This window comes from Emydura macquarii, unplaced genomic scaffold (assembly GCF_026122565.2).
Source record: "Emydura macquarii macquarii isolate MOO-44397 ecotype Brisbane River unplaced genomic scaffold, CSIRO-AGI_Emac_v2 contig_306, whole genome shotgun sequence".
NCBI lineage: Eukaryota > Metazoa > Chordata > Testudines > Chelidae > Emydura > Emydura macquarii.
This window is the reverse complement of record NW_027130443.1, coordinates 11,503,700-11,520,467: the sequence shown is the minus strand read 5'-3', so window position 1 is coordinate 11,520,467 and position 16,768 is coordinate 11,503,700. Positions and strand designations below refer to the sequence as shown.

Genomic DNA, 16,768 nt, shown 5'->3' with positions numbered 1-16,768 from the left:
ACTTCACCTCTGTGCCTCTATTTCCCCATCTGTAAAATGGGGGTGATACTGGCCTCCCTTGTAAAGTGCTTCGAGCTCTACTGATAAAAAGCTAGGTATTATTATTATTCACTCTGTATGGGATCAAGACAACACACAATGTTCAGATATCACTTCCTCTTCAAAGAGCTCATGTGCCTCCAATCGTGGAATTGTACAGACCTGAGTTTTCAGAGTTAAAAGCCACGTTTGCTTTATTAGGTGTACAGTCAGCAATGTCCCATACAGCAAAATTCCAAGTAACAGGATAACATTTAGCTTCAAAGTGCTTTTCAAACATTAGCTGATGAAATGCAAAGGGGATTGAAATGTTTAATTTGGATGCACCAAAAAGACTGCTTGGTTCTCAGAACAGTGAAGGTAGGAGACAAAATGAGGATACAGGAGGAGACTGGAAGACAATGCGGAGACTTCAGGAGGACAGGGAAGATGATTTTAGGACATGCATGCCAGAGCTGTGCAGGGAGAAGCTCATGTGCAGCCTGCCCACAATACACCTGCTGCTAGCCACTATTCTCAATCTCCCACTCTCATGAGCTATAAGGTTAACTCAAAGACTGGGAAAACATGCGGCACTCTTTGCTCTATTGCATATTCTTGCATAGGAACCACCACCTGCACTTCAGACACGTCTTAAATACTGCCCAAAACTTCTGTGCAATCAGTCCTTTCATCTCCTTTACCCTTTGTGCCTTTCACTGTGTTCCATATGCTTGGAACTGAATCCGAGAGCTGTGCGTGCCCAATTCCCTCCCTCTCCTTCTTTGCAAAGGACCATTCTAGGATAAATTCCAGTTTTAAGTGACCATGGGTCATTGTATTCGCTCTGAATTGTATTCACCTGGACCTCTGCACTGCAACCTCTCTAGGACAAGGACATAACTATCTGACACAGATCACCTACTGTACTGCACTGTGTCCATTACAGAAATAATCATAATAAAAATTATTACAGAAGGACCAATCAGCATTGCAGAGTGGAAGAAGGCAAAATTAGAATAACTATGAGATGCAGAGCAATGGGAATTATCACATGAGAAATCATTTAAAAAAAAGTCTTATCTTATAAAAAGCCCTTAGTAGATACTTAAAACAAAGGCTTTGAAATCTGCATTTCACTCAGTCCCACAATGGAAATAACCTAGACAATTTTATTTGGGGGAAGGTGTCAGTAAGCTTCTATTCAGTTTCACTTGCTGGTTTTCATGCACTAGCACAATGCAACCAAGCTGAGGCAAGCAATAGGAGAAACCTTGTTACAAAACAAACAAACAAACAAACACATTCTCCCCTCCTCCTCCCCCCAAAATTAAACAAATCAATATGTCTACTGGTCTCAGGTTTTGTAAAAGCTTATTTTACTCCATGTCGCTAACAAATTCATGTGTCTAAAGGCCCTTTAGCATCTCAAATAATCCCATCTATCCAATGGTCTCTTGAGAATGTTAATGGAACCCAAAGGCCTGACCCTGCAATCGGATCCATGCAGTTGGACCCTTGCACCTGCAGTTTCATCTGTGTGGATCCAATTGCAGGATCCATGCCCAAGCTTCCAGCATCTTTTGAAAGAGATATTTAGCTACTTGTAAACATCCACCTACCGTCTCAGATTTCTTGTTTCAAACACTGTGTCTTCATCACTGTCGAGAGAACCCAGCTCCATATTTTCATCATAGTTTGAAAGGAGACCATATTTCTTCCGCTGAGGTTTCTTCTTCAACCTGAAATCAGTTTTGAGATCATTCACAGGTACCTCTGACCTAGGACTTTCATGCAAAGACCCTGATGTACGCTCTCTTTTGTGTACAATGTCATGAGCTCATAAGGAGAGGAGGGTCTGATGAGCAGAAAGGGCAAAATGAACAAAAATAGACTGTGATGTTTTGTCTGTGGACTGTTACATGCTCTCAGGTTTGCTCCTGGATTCCATGCAATTCAGATTCAGTGGTCATCACCTGTAGAGTAGCTGAAAAATACCACCCCTAAGTCTGCACACCATTGTCAATACAGGATATTAGTCACAAGGATTGTATCGGAAGCTATTGCTTTCTAAGGATTTACCTGTATAGGGAAGTGTAAGCCAAAGAGTGACTGCAGACCAATATAGTTATAACTCCCTGTGTGGATATTCTTATTCTGGATTCAGGGTGCTTTTTTAAAATCAGCTTCCATGTCATTATGGCCAGGTCTACGCTTAATTTTGCTGGCATACTAACGCCAGTTAGGGGTGTGAATTTTTACAATATTCTATACCAGCAAAAGCCATAGTGTCATACCAGGAAAAAAAGGGCTTTTACTAGCATATGTTTGCTAACAGAGCTAGACCAGCAGATCTCTTCCCCATCCAAAAGGAGCTTAAGCTAAACTAAAAAAAGCCACTCTTATTCCAGGATATGAATGTCCAGATAGACAGTTATACTGGTAATACTGGTAAAACTTTTCTGTGTAGACAAGCCCTAAGTCAGGAAAGGATTTTACCCATTTCAGAGAGGTAGAACTAGCTGACGATAAAGAATGTTACAACTCGTGAGGATAACAGAGTGGATTGCTGGACTCCATCTCTCACCTCAGGGCCTGAGGCATCAAGGACAAAAACTCTGTCCCTGCTATGCCTGTGTGGGGATAAGTAAAATCCCCAGAGGAGGAAACAGCAGAGTCTCAGGGGACTTTTTTTCTACCAACCCCCAGACTCCTCTCAGCTTTTACAGCAGAAGTACAGCACTACCTTGACTGAGTCCACACTCATCAGAAGAGGGTGTGGTGTTGGAGAAGCCACTTTCCCATGAATTAACAGGATATCTTAAGCAACAGGAGAAAGAGATTTCACTCACAGTCCACAAGAAAAACAGAAGAAATTAAGCATGTTGAAGGGCGTGGGGTAAGCCTCCTAGGGATTGCAAAAGGCTCCAGCATTTCCTCATACTGATTAGGCCACTAGGGCGTCCCAAGAAGGATGACATAGGCGTGGGAAGGGGAAAGTGATGTGAGTCTAGGATGTTCCCATGACTGCATCACAGGAAAATGGGGGTGGGGGGAAGGAGCCCAGGACGTTCCCAAGCCTACCTCCTGTGGGGCATAAGGGTTCGCCTCTCCCCAAGTGAAGGAGGTGCTCCAGGGGTCGAGGGACCAGCTTCCTTCCATGGGCATGGTGCCCTAATACAGGGGGGGTCCCCACCTTCCCCTCCCCCAGTCCCCAACATTCCCCCCCCGCGGCTCTGTGTCTCCCCCCCCCCTTTCCCCTCCCCCAGCACCCAACATTCCCCCCCCCGCGGCTCTGTCTCCCCCGCCCCCACCTTCCCCTCCCCCAGCCCCCAACCTTCCCCCCCCCCGCGTCTGTCTCCCCCGCACACACCTTCCCCTCCCCCAGCCCCCCACTCACCGCAGCGCCCCCCAGCCCCACTCACCGCAGCGCCCGAGCGAGCGCGGCCAGCACGGTGAGGCCGCTGAGCACGTAGAAGGCCCGTTGCACGGCGGGCAGCCGCCCGCTCAGCAGGTCTAGGCCTCGGATCCCGCCGCCCCCCTCGCCGACGCTGTGGTTCCCGGCCGGCCCCGGAGGGCCCGTCCCGTTGGCGGCGGTGCCCGGGGGAGGCGAGGTCCCCGCCGGCCCCGAGGCGTCGGGCACGGCGCAGGCTCCGAGCAGGAAGAGCAGCAGGAGGAGGCGGCCGGGCTCCCGCGGCACCATAGCGAGGCCGGGCGGGCCCAGGGCGGCAGCAGTGCCCAACACGCGCAGCGTAGCGCAACGCAGCGAGAGGCCTATCCGCCGGAAATGGCCCCGGCCCCGGCCCGGCGCAGCACTGGGTGGAGTCCGGCAGGGAACTGTGGGGATCGCACACGAGGTTCCGGGCGCGCGGGGTTCCGGGGAGGGTATAGACCGAGCGGGGTAAGGGGGTCGTGGGGCACTGGGGAGGTTGAAAGGGACTCTAGGGTGCAGAGGAACCGAGGGGAAAGGGGAACTCAGAGGGAAGGGGGTAATGGGGGGCATCAGGAATCAATGAGGAGGTGCACGGGGACTGCAGGGTGCAGAGGGGATGGTGGAAACAGGTTTCAGAAGAGAATGGCAATGAGGGATTGGGGGTGTCGGAGCAATAGGGAGGAGCACGGGGCTCCTGGGTGCAGAGAGGAGGGGGCATGGGGGAGCAGGGGGTGTCAGGAAGCAATAGGAGGTGCACGGGGACTATGGCAGTGGCTCTCAAACTTTCCAAACTCCTGTCCCCCTTTCAGGAGTCTGATTTGTCTTGCGTACCCCCCCAAATTTCACCTCACTTAAACCCGGCTTGTTTACTAAATCTGACATAAAAATACAAGAGTGTCACAGGGCCCTGGTACTGGAAAACAGCTGACTTTCTCATTTTTCCCATATAATGATCAAATAAATGAATCGGAACATGAACATTGCACTTACATTTCAGCGTGTAGTATCTAGAGCTGTATAAACAAGTCACTGTCTGTACGAAATTTTAGTTTGTACTGACTTTGCTAGTTTTTCTTATGGTGCCTGTTGTAAAACTAGTCCAATATCTAGATGAGCTGATGTACCCCCTGGAAGACCTCTGCATGCCTCCAGGGGTACACATACCCCTGGTTGAGAACCACTGGACTATTTGGCGCAGCACGGGACTGAAGAAAGGAACAAAGACAGGGTGAGACAGGCCGTGGCCACATGACAGCTCTGCAGTGCTGGGCTGCTTTCTCCCTTCTTTAATGTATATTTTGATTTTAAAATGTCAGGGTTTTTTTAAGGATTGGAGGAGGGTTGAGACCACTCCCATTCTCCTGTAAAAACTAGGCATCATCTCTGCAAAATAATGGGACAATGACATGCATAAAACAGAAAAATTCAAGCAAATCCTGCAGCAAGGCCCGTGACAGACACATACATTGCAGCTCATTAGGATCCCCGTCCAGACCAATGGGATTACTCACATGCTTAAAATTAAGCACACGACTAAGGCCTTGTCTACACTAGCACTTATGCTGGCAAAATGTTTTTTGCTCAGAGGTATGAAAAAAACACACCTCTGAGCGACATAAATGTTGCCAGCATAAGCACTTGTGTGGACAGTACTATGTCAGCGGGAGATGCTCTCCTGCCAACGTAGCAACTGCCGCTCATTTAGGGGGTTTTATTACGTTGGCGGGAGAGCTTTCTCCCATTGATATAACGTGGCTACATAAGCGCTCTTACAGCGGCACACTTGTACCGATACCATTGTGCTGCTGTAAATTTTAAGTGTAGATGAGCCCTAAGTGTTTGCAAGATGAGAGACTAGGATGTTAATGCAGCAGACAGAGGCAGATTCCCCTCCCATTCTCAGCAGAGCAATCTCTGATCTTGTGATGCAATGACTGGAATCAAGATCACATACTTTCTTCCTAAAGTCAAGTCTCATTTTCACTCCTTAAAAATAATTCCTGATTATGCAGATCAGAAAGGGTGACCATCTGTCACAGGAAGATTTCCTGCCAGCTGGATCATCACCTTCCCTTTACAGTCATGATTCACAGCTTTTTCCATACTGTGGCCCCCTGTCACACTAAGTTTCATGATTCTCCCTCCCTTCTAGCCGTAAAGAAAGGGAAGGTTTGTGCAAGTCCCCTGGTCCTGTTAGCAATCTCCAGTTTGAGAACCAAGGCTTTGCAGTAGTATTATTACATTATTTGTTGAGCACTGAATGTTCAACATATTTTTTAATGAAATGTGCGATTTAAAAATACACAAATGTGAAAAGCCCTCCCTATTTCCCCGTATTTCTGTAACTAGTGAGTGCTTAAAGAACCTTCAGAGGATTAATTTGTCTCTTTAGTCACCAGTATATATTTACTAACCAGGAATAAATATTCTGGGTCCCCATGCATGCACACAGGACACTGGAAATTCTCTAGGCCACTGATCTGAAGTTGACCAGGCAGGAGTTATTAAAAGTTGTTACCAATGACAGCTTACAGGAGTTGATAGGCTCAGCCCAGATTCTATTAGACAGGCGTCCACATCACAGAAGCCACATCTTCAAGCAAGACAAAGCACTGGCAGACCCTAAAATGGCATAAACTCTCATAGTTCCATTGTGCATCTATGTCACTTTACACAATCTACGGATCTGCCCACAGGTTTTCAAAATAGCTCGGCACACAGAGCTGGTGCTGTTTTTTTAAGAGTTCGGCACGTAGGATGCAGACGTCTTTCGGACATCTGGCTGTGTCATGATAGGGAGCTGTTCAGTGCAGAGCTCTTTTTGAAAATCTAGCACTAATTGTTTTATTGGAAGTCTCAGCAGAGGCCAATGAATGAACAAATCTTTCACCTTACTGGTGATTCCCGCAGCCCACTTTTAAGAGATTTTGGCAGGCTGGTGTCAGTAACATTGTATTGTCAGTAGTCCTGTTCTCTGTAGAATAAACTTTAATGGACACATATTTGAAAAGACTGGAACTTCTAGGTTACAGAGTGCTTTTTCAAAATGCCATAATTCAGGATTTCACTGGGGAAATTTCTGCCAGTTTTATTAGTTTTCTTTTCACATTGGCCATTAAGTGTCACTATAGTTCCACATCTCAAAACAACTTCCTGGCCATCCTTTGAATAGGACTTTTTATTAAGCCCTTTCAGCCAGTCATTCTATTTCATCCAAAACTGATTTCTGGAATCATTTAATTAATCCATTTGCTGTAACCTGTGAAACCAATTATGCCTCAGATTTTCAGGTCTCCATTTTTGCACCTACAATTATTTGTGTATGTAATTTCGGTCACAAAGGTCTCTATCAGGATCTTAGGGAAGTTAAGTTTTTCAAATCATACTTTGTGTGTATACATTTTGAGTCATTTAAACTCCTGAGGGCATTTATCAAGGCTTCCAAAACCACTTAGGGTTCATATACTGCACTGCCCTCAGTTGGCGTGCAGAACTCCCACTGTCACCTGGGGAGAAATGATCACATACGTCAGGCAAAATTCTGATGGAAGGTTTGTTTTTTAACTCTCATTGATTTAAATGAGTTTGATGGGAGTATAAGATAAGTAGACTTCAGAACTGGCCCTGCTGTGTATACACACAAATCCTTTCATTGTTCCTGCAGGTTTTTGTATCTGTCACATAGAAGAGATAAGTCACTTTCCCGAGGGCAGACAGATGATCACTGTAGAGTCAAGAATAGAAACCCTATCTCCTGGTTTCTAGTCTAATACCCCTAGACTATCCCATCTTGTTACACAAACTACTACACACTTAAGAAAGGCTGATTTAATAACTCACAGTACCATAGAGCTCATAATAGAGGTAGATGAGGCAGCACGTAAAGAAAGGCTGTGATTCGCTTATCAAATGCATTTTGGCTGTTAATTTTTTATTAATATGGGAAGGTGGGTGGGTTCCTTGTTAGCACCTTTGCTTGTAAATCTGGTGCACATAAGGGGAGTCAGGAACCCTCTTCAATTATCACCTGCATACAGCAGTCTGCTCCATTCATCCTCCAGTCTCAGAAACCTACTCTGCAGCTGTAAACTCCTACACAAGGAGTTTCCTTAAGGACTTGTAGTGCTATATGGTTTTTCAGGCATTAAACAAGGAGCATAGGGCCTGATTTTCAGTGTTGAGCACCCACAGAACTAACTGAAGCCAATTTGAGTGACAGATGCTCAGCAGGCCTAAAAATCAGTCCCCAGGCTACTGAAAAGGAACTTGAAATCTCAGTAACAGAATGAAATTCTGACTTAGGGATATTTCAAAAGAATATGGAAATTGCACAGCCCAAGGATACTTCAGATCAATCTGGGTAAAACTCAGCAAACAGCTGGAAATAAAGGAATGCAGTCAGCTTTAGTTCTAGTTTACAAATTTAAGCATGATGAGGCACTGGTGTAACAGATCAATGACAACAGCACCAAGGGCAGAGACTATGGAGAGGTTTTAATTACACAGGATGTAGTGGAAACATACACAGCAAGGTATTGGATACCCAATAACGTTTTTGAAATCAGATGAAGACAACTCCTTGTTCCAATGAATTGAGACAATAAAGGAGGTGAGGCAATTTTGGATGGAAAGGAGTCTTTGAGAGGTAAAAGCATATTAGGGCAAGAAATAATAAACTAAGAATTTAACTAAAGGGATTAAACAGGCACCTGACTTAATTAGCAGGGCTGTATTGATACAGTGGAAGAAAATTAAAAGGGGAACAAAGGCAGAAAGAAGGGTGCTTTCTATGTCCAGACTGCTAGGACAAAAGTAAGGAAAACAAAAGCCATGTGGCTAAATGACAGGATATTCTTAGCAAAAATGCTTCTCAAGCCAGCCTCTGGGACATCACATTGTAGAAGCTGAGCAAGGAAGTTTGATCCATGTATATTTGAAAAAAATAGTGCAACTGGATGAGGCACATCCTTTGAAACTAGGGCAACTGAATCTACTTCAAGCAACTTTTGCCAAATGGTTGGCACACAGTCACATATTGTCAAGGGTAATGTCAGTCTGATTAGAAAGCCAGTCATTGTTAAGTTAAATATGGGACTGAAGATTTCAGCTGTAGGTGCATTGAACTCCAATGCCCTGCACTTTGTGTTGTCATTCACGTATATGCAACATGGATGAAAATACTACCCATTCTGATCTGGTAACATTTCACGCCCACTCTGCACTGCTGTAAGTTAACTGCACACAATGCAAAGCCCTTGTAAATCAGGCAGACCATTGTAAGTTCTTTGAGCATGAGGGACAATGTGGAGAGCTACAAACGGGAGGATTCACTTTTGTTTCATTTAGGGAAACCACACTCGAACCCAAGTTCTCAGGGCAGCACCAGCAAATTGAAGCTGCAAGGGAGAGAATAAGTTGTAGTTATGTCCCTGTAGCATAAGTAAATGACTCTGCCTGCAGCTCACATGAAAGCAAAGCTATGCTTTTTACCCCTATAGGGCTGTAATTTTGACCTTTCTATAAAAGCCATGTACAAGGAAAACGGAGCAGTGAGCCCCTAAGATTACATGCAACTTGGGAAAGATGGCTAGGACACACCTTCCCATTATATCAATGTATTTAAGATGTTTATTACTGGCTTATTCCTTTTGGTCCTATTTTGAGATACTTTTTAGACAAATGTTTCTAACGCACTTGTATATGCTCAGTATGAAAACATGAGGCACTCTTAAAAGCATATATGAGAAATGGCTAGTTAAGCCAAATCCTCATTGTCCATTTCTCCCATGAACCTTCAGGCTTTCTGGCAAAGCCCCCTTATGCATGGAATTCCCTTCTGGAACTAGCTTTGGGAGGCCACTAAAACCCACTTCTCCTATGCTGCATATGGCAAGGTGCAAGAAGGCAATTGGCATCTTTCATTTATATATTTTAAACACCTGTAAGCCATTCTAATCACCCTATCTCACCTGTAGCATTTGGTCCTCCCTTAGGTCTGGTCTGGATTTTGTACTTTTATCTGTTTAGATTAGGGAATTGAGCTTAGCAAAAAGTTTATATTTACACCCCCCCCCACCCCCCACCTTTATAACAATAACTGCTGCTGCACAAGGTTGTACTGCTTTGTTTCTACATGAAGTTATATCAGTACAAAAAGGCTAAACTAGTCCTTTATCTAAAACTTTTATACAAAATATTACTGTATTTGCACAGCACCAAGTAACTGAGGCTTCCGGCATGACTACTCCAGCATTTAAGTATTTCTGAAAAACATGGCTGACCGCACTACTTAAATGCAAATTAATGAGCAGATACTGCTTCAACATACTAGTTTGTTTAGTCAGAAAAGGTTTTGCAGGTGCGGTCTCCTTCAGTAGCCCAACTGATTGCTAATGACTTACACAATAGGGTTAGAACAGATTTATTCTTTCTGAGCATAAACTCAAATTATAAATATATTTAATCAAAACCAAATCTGAATGTTTTTCACTAACAATATGAGAAGTCTCAAACAGCTGTTCATGGTAAGCTGTAGTGAAAACACTGGTTTTCTAGTTATGAGAAAACCACAGAATGGCACTATTTTTTATTAGTGTGCTGGGAATTGGCAAATGGAAAATATTAGTTTCAAAATAGTGAGCTTTCATTTGCCACCCAAAATGGAGGTTTTGTATAAAAAAACCTACCATTGAGTGTATTTTTGACTTTTCCCTAGCATTTTAATATTCATCAGCAGAAGGTGCAAACCAATTAGAATGGTAGACTAATTTACATGAACCTTAAGCTAGAAGAAATGGAATTTTCATAGTACTGAATTTTTTTCAAGTTTTATTAGTGTCTAAGTTAGGAACAGTTAGATATGGATCCTGACCACTAGGTGTTTATGTAGTTATTCAACTGACAGTGCCCCTTCAAACTCAGTCACAATGTAGTAACATTTGTGAATGCACAATAGGTAAAATACATGTAGCTAGAACACAAAAATATTCGGTTACAGTGGTGTTTCAGTGACTTGTGGTTTGTTTTTTTAAACTCAGACTTGCTCATGAAGGGGTAAACCACCAACTCATTACCACTTCACCTCACCTGCCATTAAAATGACATTTCTAAAGTATTTTAGTAAGACAGCCTTCATTCTCCAAGTCATAAACAAGCCTCTCAGAATCCTGTACAAGGGCTCACTTAGTGATCTTTAATCCTTTATTGATCAACTATACCTTCATAGATAGGGACAGATTTTCAGTACTGAAGCTTTAAATTATATTGGGTTATACATCAAATAACCCAAAATCTGTATCAAATGCTGCCTTAACTACATCCATCTTTCTTATATTTATTCATAGATTTTTTAACAAAATAATCAGTTTTTTTCAGTACAATAATTTATTCTATTAGTTGTCACTGTTACAAGTCCAATTGTTCACTTGATCTATATCAAGGTATTATACACTGCCCCTTCAAAGCTCTTGAATACCACTGCTCATTCAACAGCTTTTATCAGTCCTCTCCGATGCAGCTCACTGTGGAAACAGAATGAGACAATGAGTTCTACAGATAAATCCAGATGAAAAATTCTTATCTAAACTTATCTAAAACTACTAAACAAGAGTTAGCATAGTTATCAAGAAACACCTATTTCTTACAGTGTTGGCACAAATACAAGAATTAATGTTTTTGTCATATGCCAAATTAAAATCAAGTTTCTCCAAAAGGAGCTCTCCCCTACTCTAGTAATTTCTTACAAGGGAATGCACTGTAGATTGGTACCTGCTTAGAAAGTTGACTGTTCATACTGCTTTCATGAAATGCTCAGGAATGCTCAGTTTCAGGCTCAAGTGTCCATCTTCTCTTCAACCTGCTAAAGCAAATATGTGTTACTAACAATATCCAACCATCATGTTTACATTGCCACCCACCTCCCCAAACACAAGTCACATCGTATACAAGGGTTTCACAAGCCATTCGCTGAACCCTAACACATCACAGAAGCACAGTCTGGGAAATTCCAGGGCTGGCTGATGCCCTTGATATACCAACCAATGTATATCATTTGATCCTTAAGCAGAGACAGTTAACCACTTTGACATGGCTGCTTAGGAACAGTGTGGGCTATGGGAGAAAGTTAATGGCAACAAGATAGTAAAGAAAGCTACAATTAAGTGACTTAGAAAGAGTCTCAATAGATGAACACAAATCAAGTCAGGGAATTCTGTTTTCCATCTTGCTTCCATACCTACTAGGCAAGACATGACTGTATGCCCAACTCTGACCTGTGGAACTGAATTTGTGCCACAAACCAAAGATTGCATAGGCATAGATTTAAAATTTTTCCATTAGTTGATCAAAACTGTCAGAGGAATATTTCACAGGTACATTAGACTTTCAAATGAGCTCTCAACAAGAGGAAGGATGCGGACATGAGCAAAAGGAGTTACCTCGAATTACAGGACTATTTCCACATATGAACTAGCCCAGAAAGCAGCTTTCGTCTCAGAGGTTTCTGTTGGAGGCACAACACTTCTTTTCTCCAAGGACACTGCAGTTTCCATATGCTAGCAGAGAATTCTTAGAACTTGTAAGGCAATGACAAAGCTAGCTAATTAAGTCAATTTGTCTACCTTGGAACACTGTGTCTGTGTCAAACCAGTAACTAATCCAAGTTATCAAAAGACTGATTCAGACTACAAATTGCAATGTCTGCTTATTTTATGAAAATCCTGAACTGTCCTCACTAACTAAACTGGCCTGCTGGTTTACCCTCCACTTTTGCTGACCTAAGTATCACAAGTTAGTCATTACAATTCCCTAGAGTATATTTTCAATAATCTGCCACTAGACAATTTTGACTATTCTTAAGTGAAAATATCTTGACAGTATTCACATGTCAAAACCAGTTACAATTACATTCTCTCCAGTGGTCAGTAAATCTGGCTTGCTTTAATACTCCTAACACTAGGCTCTTTTCTCTGGAGTCCTCCTCATTACTTAGTTTATTCACAAGATCTTCAAGAACTGTGTTGTGCAATGAAATGTAAATGTCAGGAGCAGAGTTCATTTCAGACTGTCTTTTAATAGGCTTCGTAAAGCCAAAGAAAACTGTATACAAGAATCCTTTACCATTTCAAATACAATATCAATGGAATATGCATATTTCTTCCAGTAAAAAAAGGACAATATAAATAAACATTTTCAAGAACCTCTTTTATGGTAAGTTTGCAAGTCTATTTTTGGGTAATTTACATCATACAGTAAAAATACCGTTATGCAGGATGAACATACAAGCAAGTTTCTCTTTAAGTATATCAAGGTGGTTTGCCTTCCAATTTACACCCAGGCTGCATGCCTACCTTGCTACACTAAAGGAATGTTTACAAGAGACGAAGGTAATGCACTTTATAAAAAAAAAGTCCACAGCTTGTTCAGCTTCCAGTGAACGTTAATTAAAGGTCCTTTTCTATCTCAAAAAAAAAAAAAAAAAAAAAAAAAAATGATTTAGGGCCCCAACTTCACAACTTTAAAAAAACACCTTGGCTCATCACAGAGGATAAAATAAAATCCGTAGTGCTTTCAAAAAAGATTAAAAACACTTGGAAACAGAGCTTTCTTAAAGAAAAGTCTAATCAGACCATCTCATATCAGAAGCTGTCAGGCTGTGTTTGACAAGATCAGAACTGATAATACTACAAAAGTGAATACACAAGTAGATGTACTACACAATAACGATTTCAGCGAAGCTCCAAAAATCTTTATAAATACAGCCATTGGAAGGACGATCTTGAGTCAGGAAGGATTTTTACTCGTTGTGTGTAGCTGAGGACAAGAAGCAGGCACAATTGTAAAGGCACTGAAGCATAGACAAGTTCCAGCATTTTACTCCCTGTATTATTTCAGAGGCTAGTGCTAGTTCACTACAGCTTAAGAGAACTTCCCCCACCCTTGATTAAAGTTTGTTAGAGGGCATTTGGAGTTGTCTAATTCTCGAGCTTCAGGAATGTGAGTATTTACTACTTGTTTTGCCTTAGTTCCAAGCAAGTCCTACACATGCATTAAAATTAGGAATTAAAATGGCAAACATTTCCAAGGCCTGGTTGCAAATAGACTGGTTCTTATGGGCAAGAACAAAAAAAAGTGATATGGTCCGACTGAGCCTTACAGTACTTCCAGACTTCAAAAGGTCAATCGGTTTAAGAGAGTTCCCAATGCAGTGTACTCTTCGTTCCCTCTTGAACTAAGACTTACCATAACTGTCATAGTTGTCTCTGTAGGACCCTCCTGAAGACCTGTCACCATAGCCACCTTGATTCCTGCTGGTAAAAGTAACAAATGTGTGTTTTATAAAACATGCTGTGATCTATACAATTACACTTTTGCTGTGCAATTGGGACTGAGCCAGTGTACATCCCAGTCAAGTTGGGAACAGAATTATTTCACAGCTCTTCATGAAAAAACTCAATGCCAGCTGTTTGAACTCTTGCAATCTACTTTCACTATTTACCTGCTGCTATAGTAGTCTCTAGATCCATTATATCCCCCACTTCTGGAATCGAATCTGCTTCCTCCATAGCCTCTGTCTCCACCTCCTTGAATGGACACAATAAAGGACTGTTTAGCACACCTTGAAAAGGTCTGTGTCAAGTCAGTTACTGAAAATCACGTACACTAACTCACCCCTAGAGAAGCCACGGCCCCGTCCTCTGCCTCCACGGAAAAAGCCTCTGCCACCAGATGAACCCCCTCTATATCCACGAGATCTGTTTTCGGATGATTTACCTGCCTGGTCAACTCTAATCTGACGCCCATCAACAGACTAAAAACAGAAAACAGAACAAAATAAACTGTACCAGTATTTATTTAACAGGACAGCAGTTGCCGAGTAAACTTTCCACACTTATGGTACAATTAGAAAGTTTTAGTAATTTATATCAGAAGTGGATTGCTCCCACATTCAAGATCACAATCAAGACACTACCATTGTTAATCAATATTTACGGAACATTCAAAAAATAAAGATAATGCTTGAAATAAAAAATGCAGACCTGCCTATTAGGTTTCATTCATGTTTATTTTTAGATTTACACATTACTTTAGATACTCCTAGAAAAATTAATTTTCCATTATGTTGACTACGTATTTTAATTCCTGAATCACTTATGATTTCACCATTTTAAACCCCCAATGGTCAGTGTAAATGTTTTCCTGTTTAATGGAAAAAGATAACACTACTGCAGCTCTGTACACTTTGTATGGGGAAAGGGAACACAAAATCTCCTTACCTTTCCATTCATAGCCATCATTGCATCTTTAGCATCATCTATGTTCTCAAAAGTGACGAACCCAAAGCCTCTGGATCTTTGAGTCTCTCTGTCCTTCACCACGACAACTGAAAATGAAAGACAACATTAGCACAGATCCACTCTATCACAGAGCAGTAAAGCCCATCACAACCAGTTACTTTGTTCTTACCTTCAGATATCTGTCCGTATTTAGAAAAGACTTGCTCCAGTGATTGTTCATTGGTATCAAAACTCAGTCCACCAACAAACAGCTTTCCCTCATCTGATGCCATTTTGTTCTGTAAACAGAGATATTACATCAACTGTTAAATCCCACAGGAAAAATTATTTCTGTTGCTTCAGTATATAGGAACCACATGAGACCAAGGGATTAATTCACTAAATTGGTGTCACCAGGACCATAATACTTGTATGCCAACACAGCTGCCACTACTAAGCTGCCATGTGCAAATCACAGAAAAGGACCATAGCCATGTGGTACTCAGGCTGCATGTAAACACAAGCAGATTAGAAGTGTTTATTTTAAGAAATCAGCCAGATTGCAGGAAGGAGAACAGCGACCACACAGGATACCGTAATGCATCTGGCAGCGCACCTTACTCCATGCAGCCAAGTAACATCCCATCCCCGCAAACCAGAACCCCCATGGGGCTCCCAATACACAGCACAGCACCAGGCCCAGTGCTATCACACAGGCCCGTTTGCATGATCCATTCGCCCCTTCGCCATCCATGGAGAATCAGCAGCAGTGGCTCCCTCAGGCGGAGTAACCCCAATCTAGCCCTTCCCAATTTGGGCAGGCTCTTATGCTAGCAGCAGGCCAGAGAGCAGTCGGCTGCCCCAGCGTGTGAGACGATCCCACCGCCCACCCGGCCCCTCGCGGCAGGGGGCTGCCTTTGCACGGGCTGGATACTTTGTTTTTAACGACTCCCCGCACCTCAGGAGAACGACCCCTCAATGGCAAAATGCCCCGCTACTGCCTGCACGCCTGCGCCCTCTTCGTTGCCTAGCAGCCAGGCGCGCGTGGAGAGCTGCACGAGGACCAGCTCCCCGGCACTGCAGCTACCCCACCGAACCCCTGCGCAAACGACCCACGGTCTGACGCATGCGCGCGCCCGTCCCGCGCCAAGCCTTCGCTCCTCCCACCTGGCCCCGCCCACTCGGCGCATGCGTGGCGAGGCGCTACAAATAGGGGGGAGCCATTTTGCGCAGGTCGAGAGCGGACGCCATTTTGTTTCGGAAGGCGCGTCGCTGCTAATGGCTCTCCGTTCCCTCTAATGGCAGCCCAAGCGATACGCTTCGCCTTGCTGGGGACTCCAGCGGTTCAAAGCGTGAATATGATGGGGCGGGCGGGCGGACACACCGACTTTCTCCGCTTCTCTCTCTAGGGAAATCAGCCGCTCCCATGGGGCACCGCTTCAGGGAGGGTGCCTCCGTCTGAGGCGATACTGCGTCTCGGTTTCTAGGCCTCCCCCCGCCTCCCTCCAGGCTCCTTACCGGTCCTCTGTGGGTGCAAAGCCGGCTCAACGCTTCAAACTTCCAGCACGATGTACGCTAGGAGCTGGCGGCGCCGCTGCTTATATAGCCCTCGACTAGCCCCGCCCTATATATGAATATTCAAATTGTCCTCGGCGCGGATGAGGTAACTGCGCGACGGTGCTAACACCGCCTCGCCTCCTGATTGGTCGGGGCCTGGTTAATATTCATAAGACGCGGAGAGGGAAGTGATGAAAACTTCGCATTCCCCACGTGGGGGTGGAGTGGGGGAGGAAAATGCTGATTGGATGGGAGGGGTAGGCGGGAGAAAGTTAGCAGAGGCGCCCTTGTGGGATGAAAGAGAGTGGAGGGAGTTGATTGGCTACGGCTTCCCTCCCTCAGCCGCAGCCCCGCCCACACACAGACTCACGCGGGGAAGTGGGCGGGGTCGCGCTGCCCTAGTTTCGCGCCCTTCGCAGCACTGCGGCGCCCGCTGCCGCTGTGGAACAAAGGGGCCGCCTGAGGCGGCGGCGCCATCTTGGATGGG

General features: G+C 43.9%; 2 protein-coding genes across 7 annotated transcripts; both read right to left on the bottom strand.

The window, feature by feature from the left end:
- Positions 1-1,636: 1,636 nt before the first annotated feature.
- FAM174C (family with sequence similarity 174 member C) lies at positions 1,637-3,755 on the bottom strand. The gene is given in 2 exon segments (XM_067559333.1): positions 1,637-1,753; positions 3,440-3,755. Coding segments are annotated over 2 exon segments (399 nt in total). The 5' UTR covers positions 3,722-3,755.
- A 6,877-nt stretch (positions 3,756-10,632) lies between these two features.
- On the bottom strand, positions 10,633-16,372 carry CIRBP (cold inducible RNA binding protein). 6 transcript variants are annotated; one of them, XR_010921949.1, is made up of 8 exons: positions 16,243-16,372; positions 14,915-15,023; positions 14,725-14,831; positions 14,120-14,258; positions 13,947-14,031; positions 13,691-13,758; positions 11,219-11,309; positions 10,633-10,971 (listed from the first exon to the last, which is right to left on the bottom strand). XR_010921949.1 is itself a non-coding variant. In XM_067559278.1 (7 exons), exons 2-7 carry the CDS (start codon positions 15,015-15,017, stop codon positions 13,245-13,247), a joined length of 519 nt encoding a protein of 172 aa, XP_067415379.1. In that variant the 5' UTR covers positions 15,018-15,023; positions 16,243-16,372; the 3' UTR covers positions 12,502-13,244. The 6 variants fall into 6 exon arrangements, 2 of the variants coding, with proteins under 2 accessions (XP_067415379.1, XP_067415389.1); XR_010921950.1 differs by having other exon boundaries at positions 11,219-11,306; XR_010921951.1 differs by having other exon boundaries at positions 13,691-13,755.
- Between the last annotated feature and the right edge of the window lie 396 nt (positions 16,373-16,768).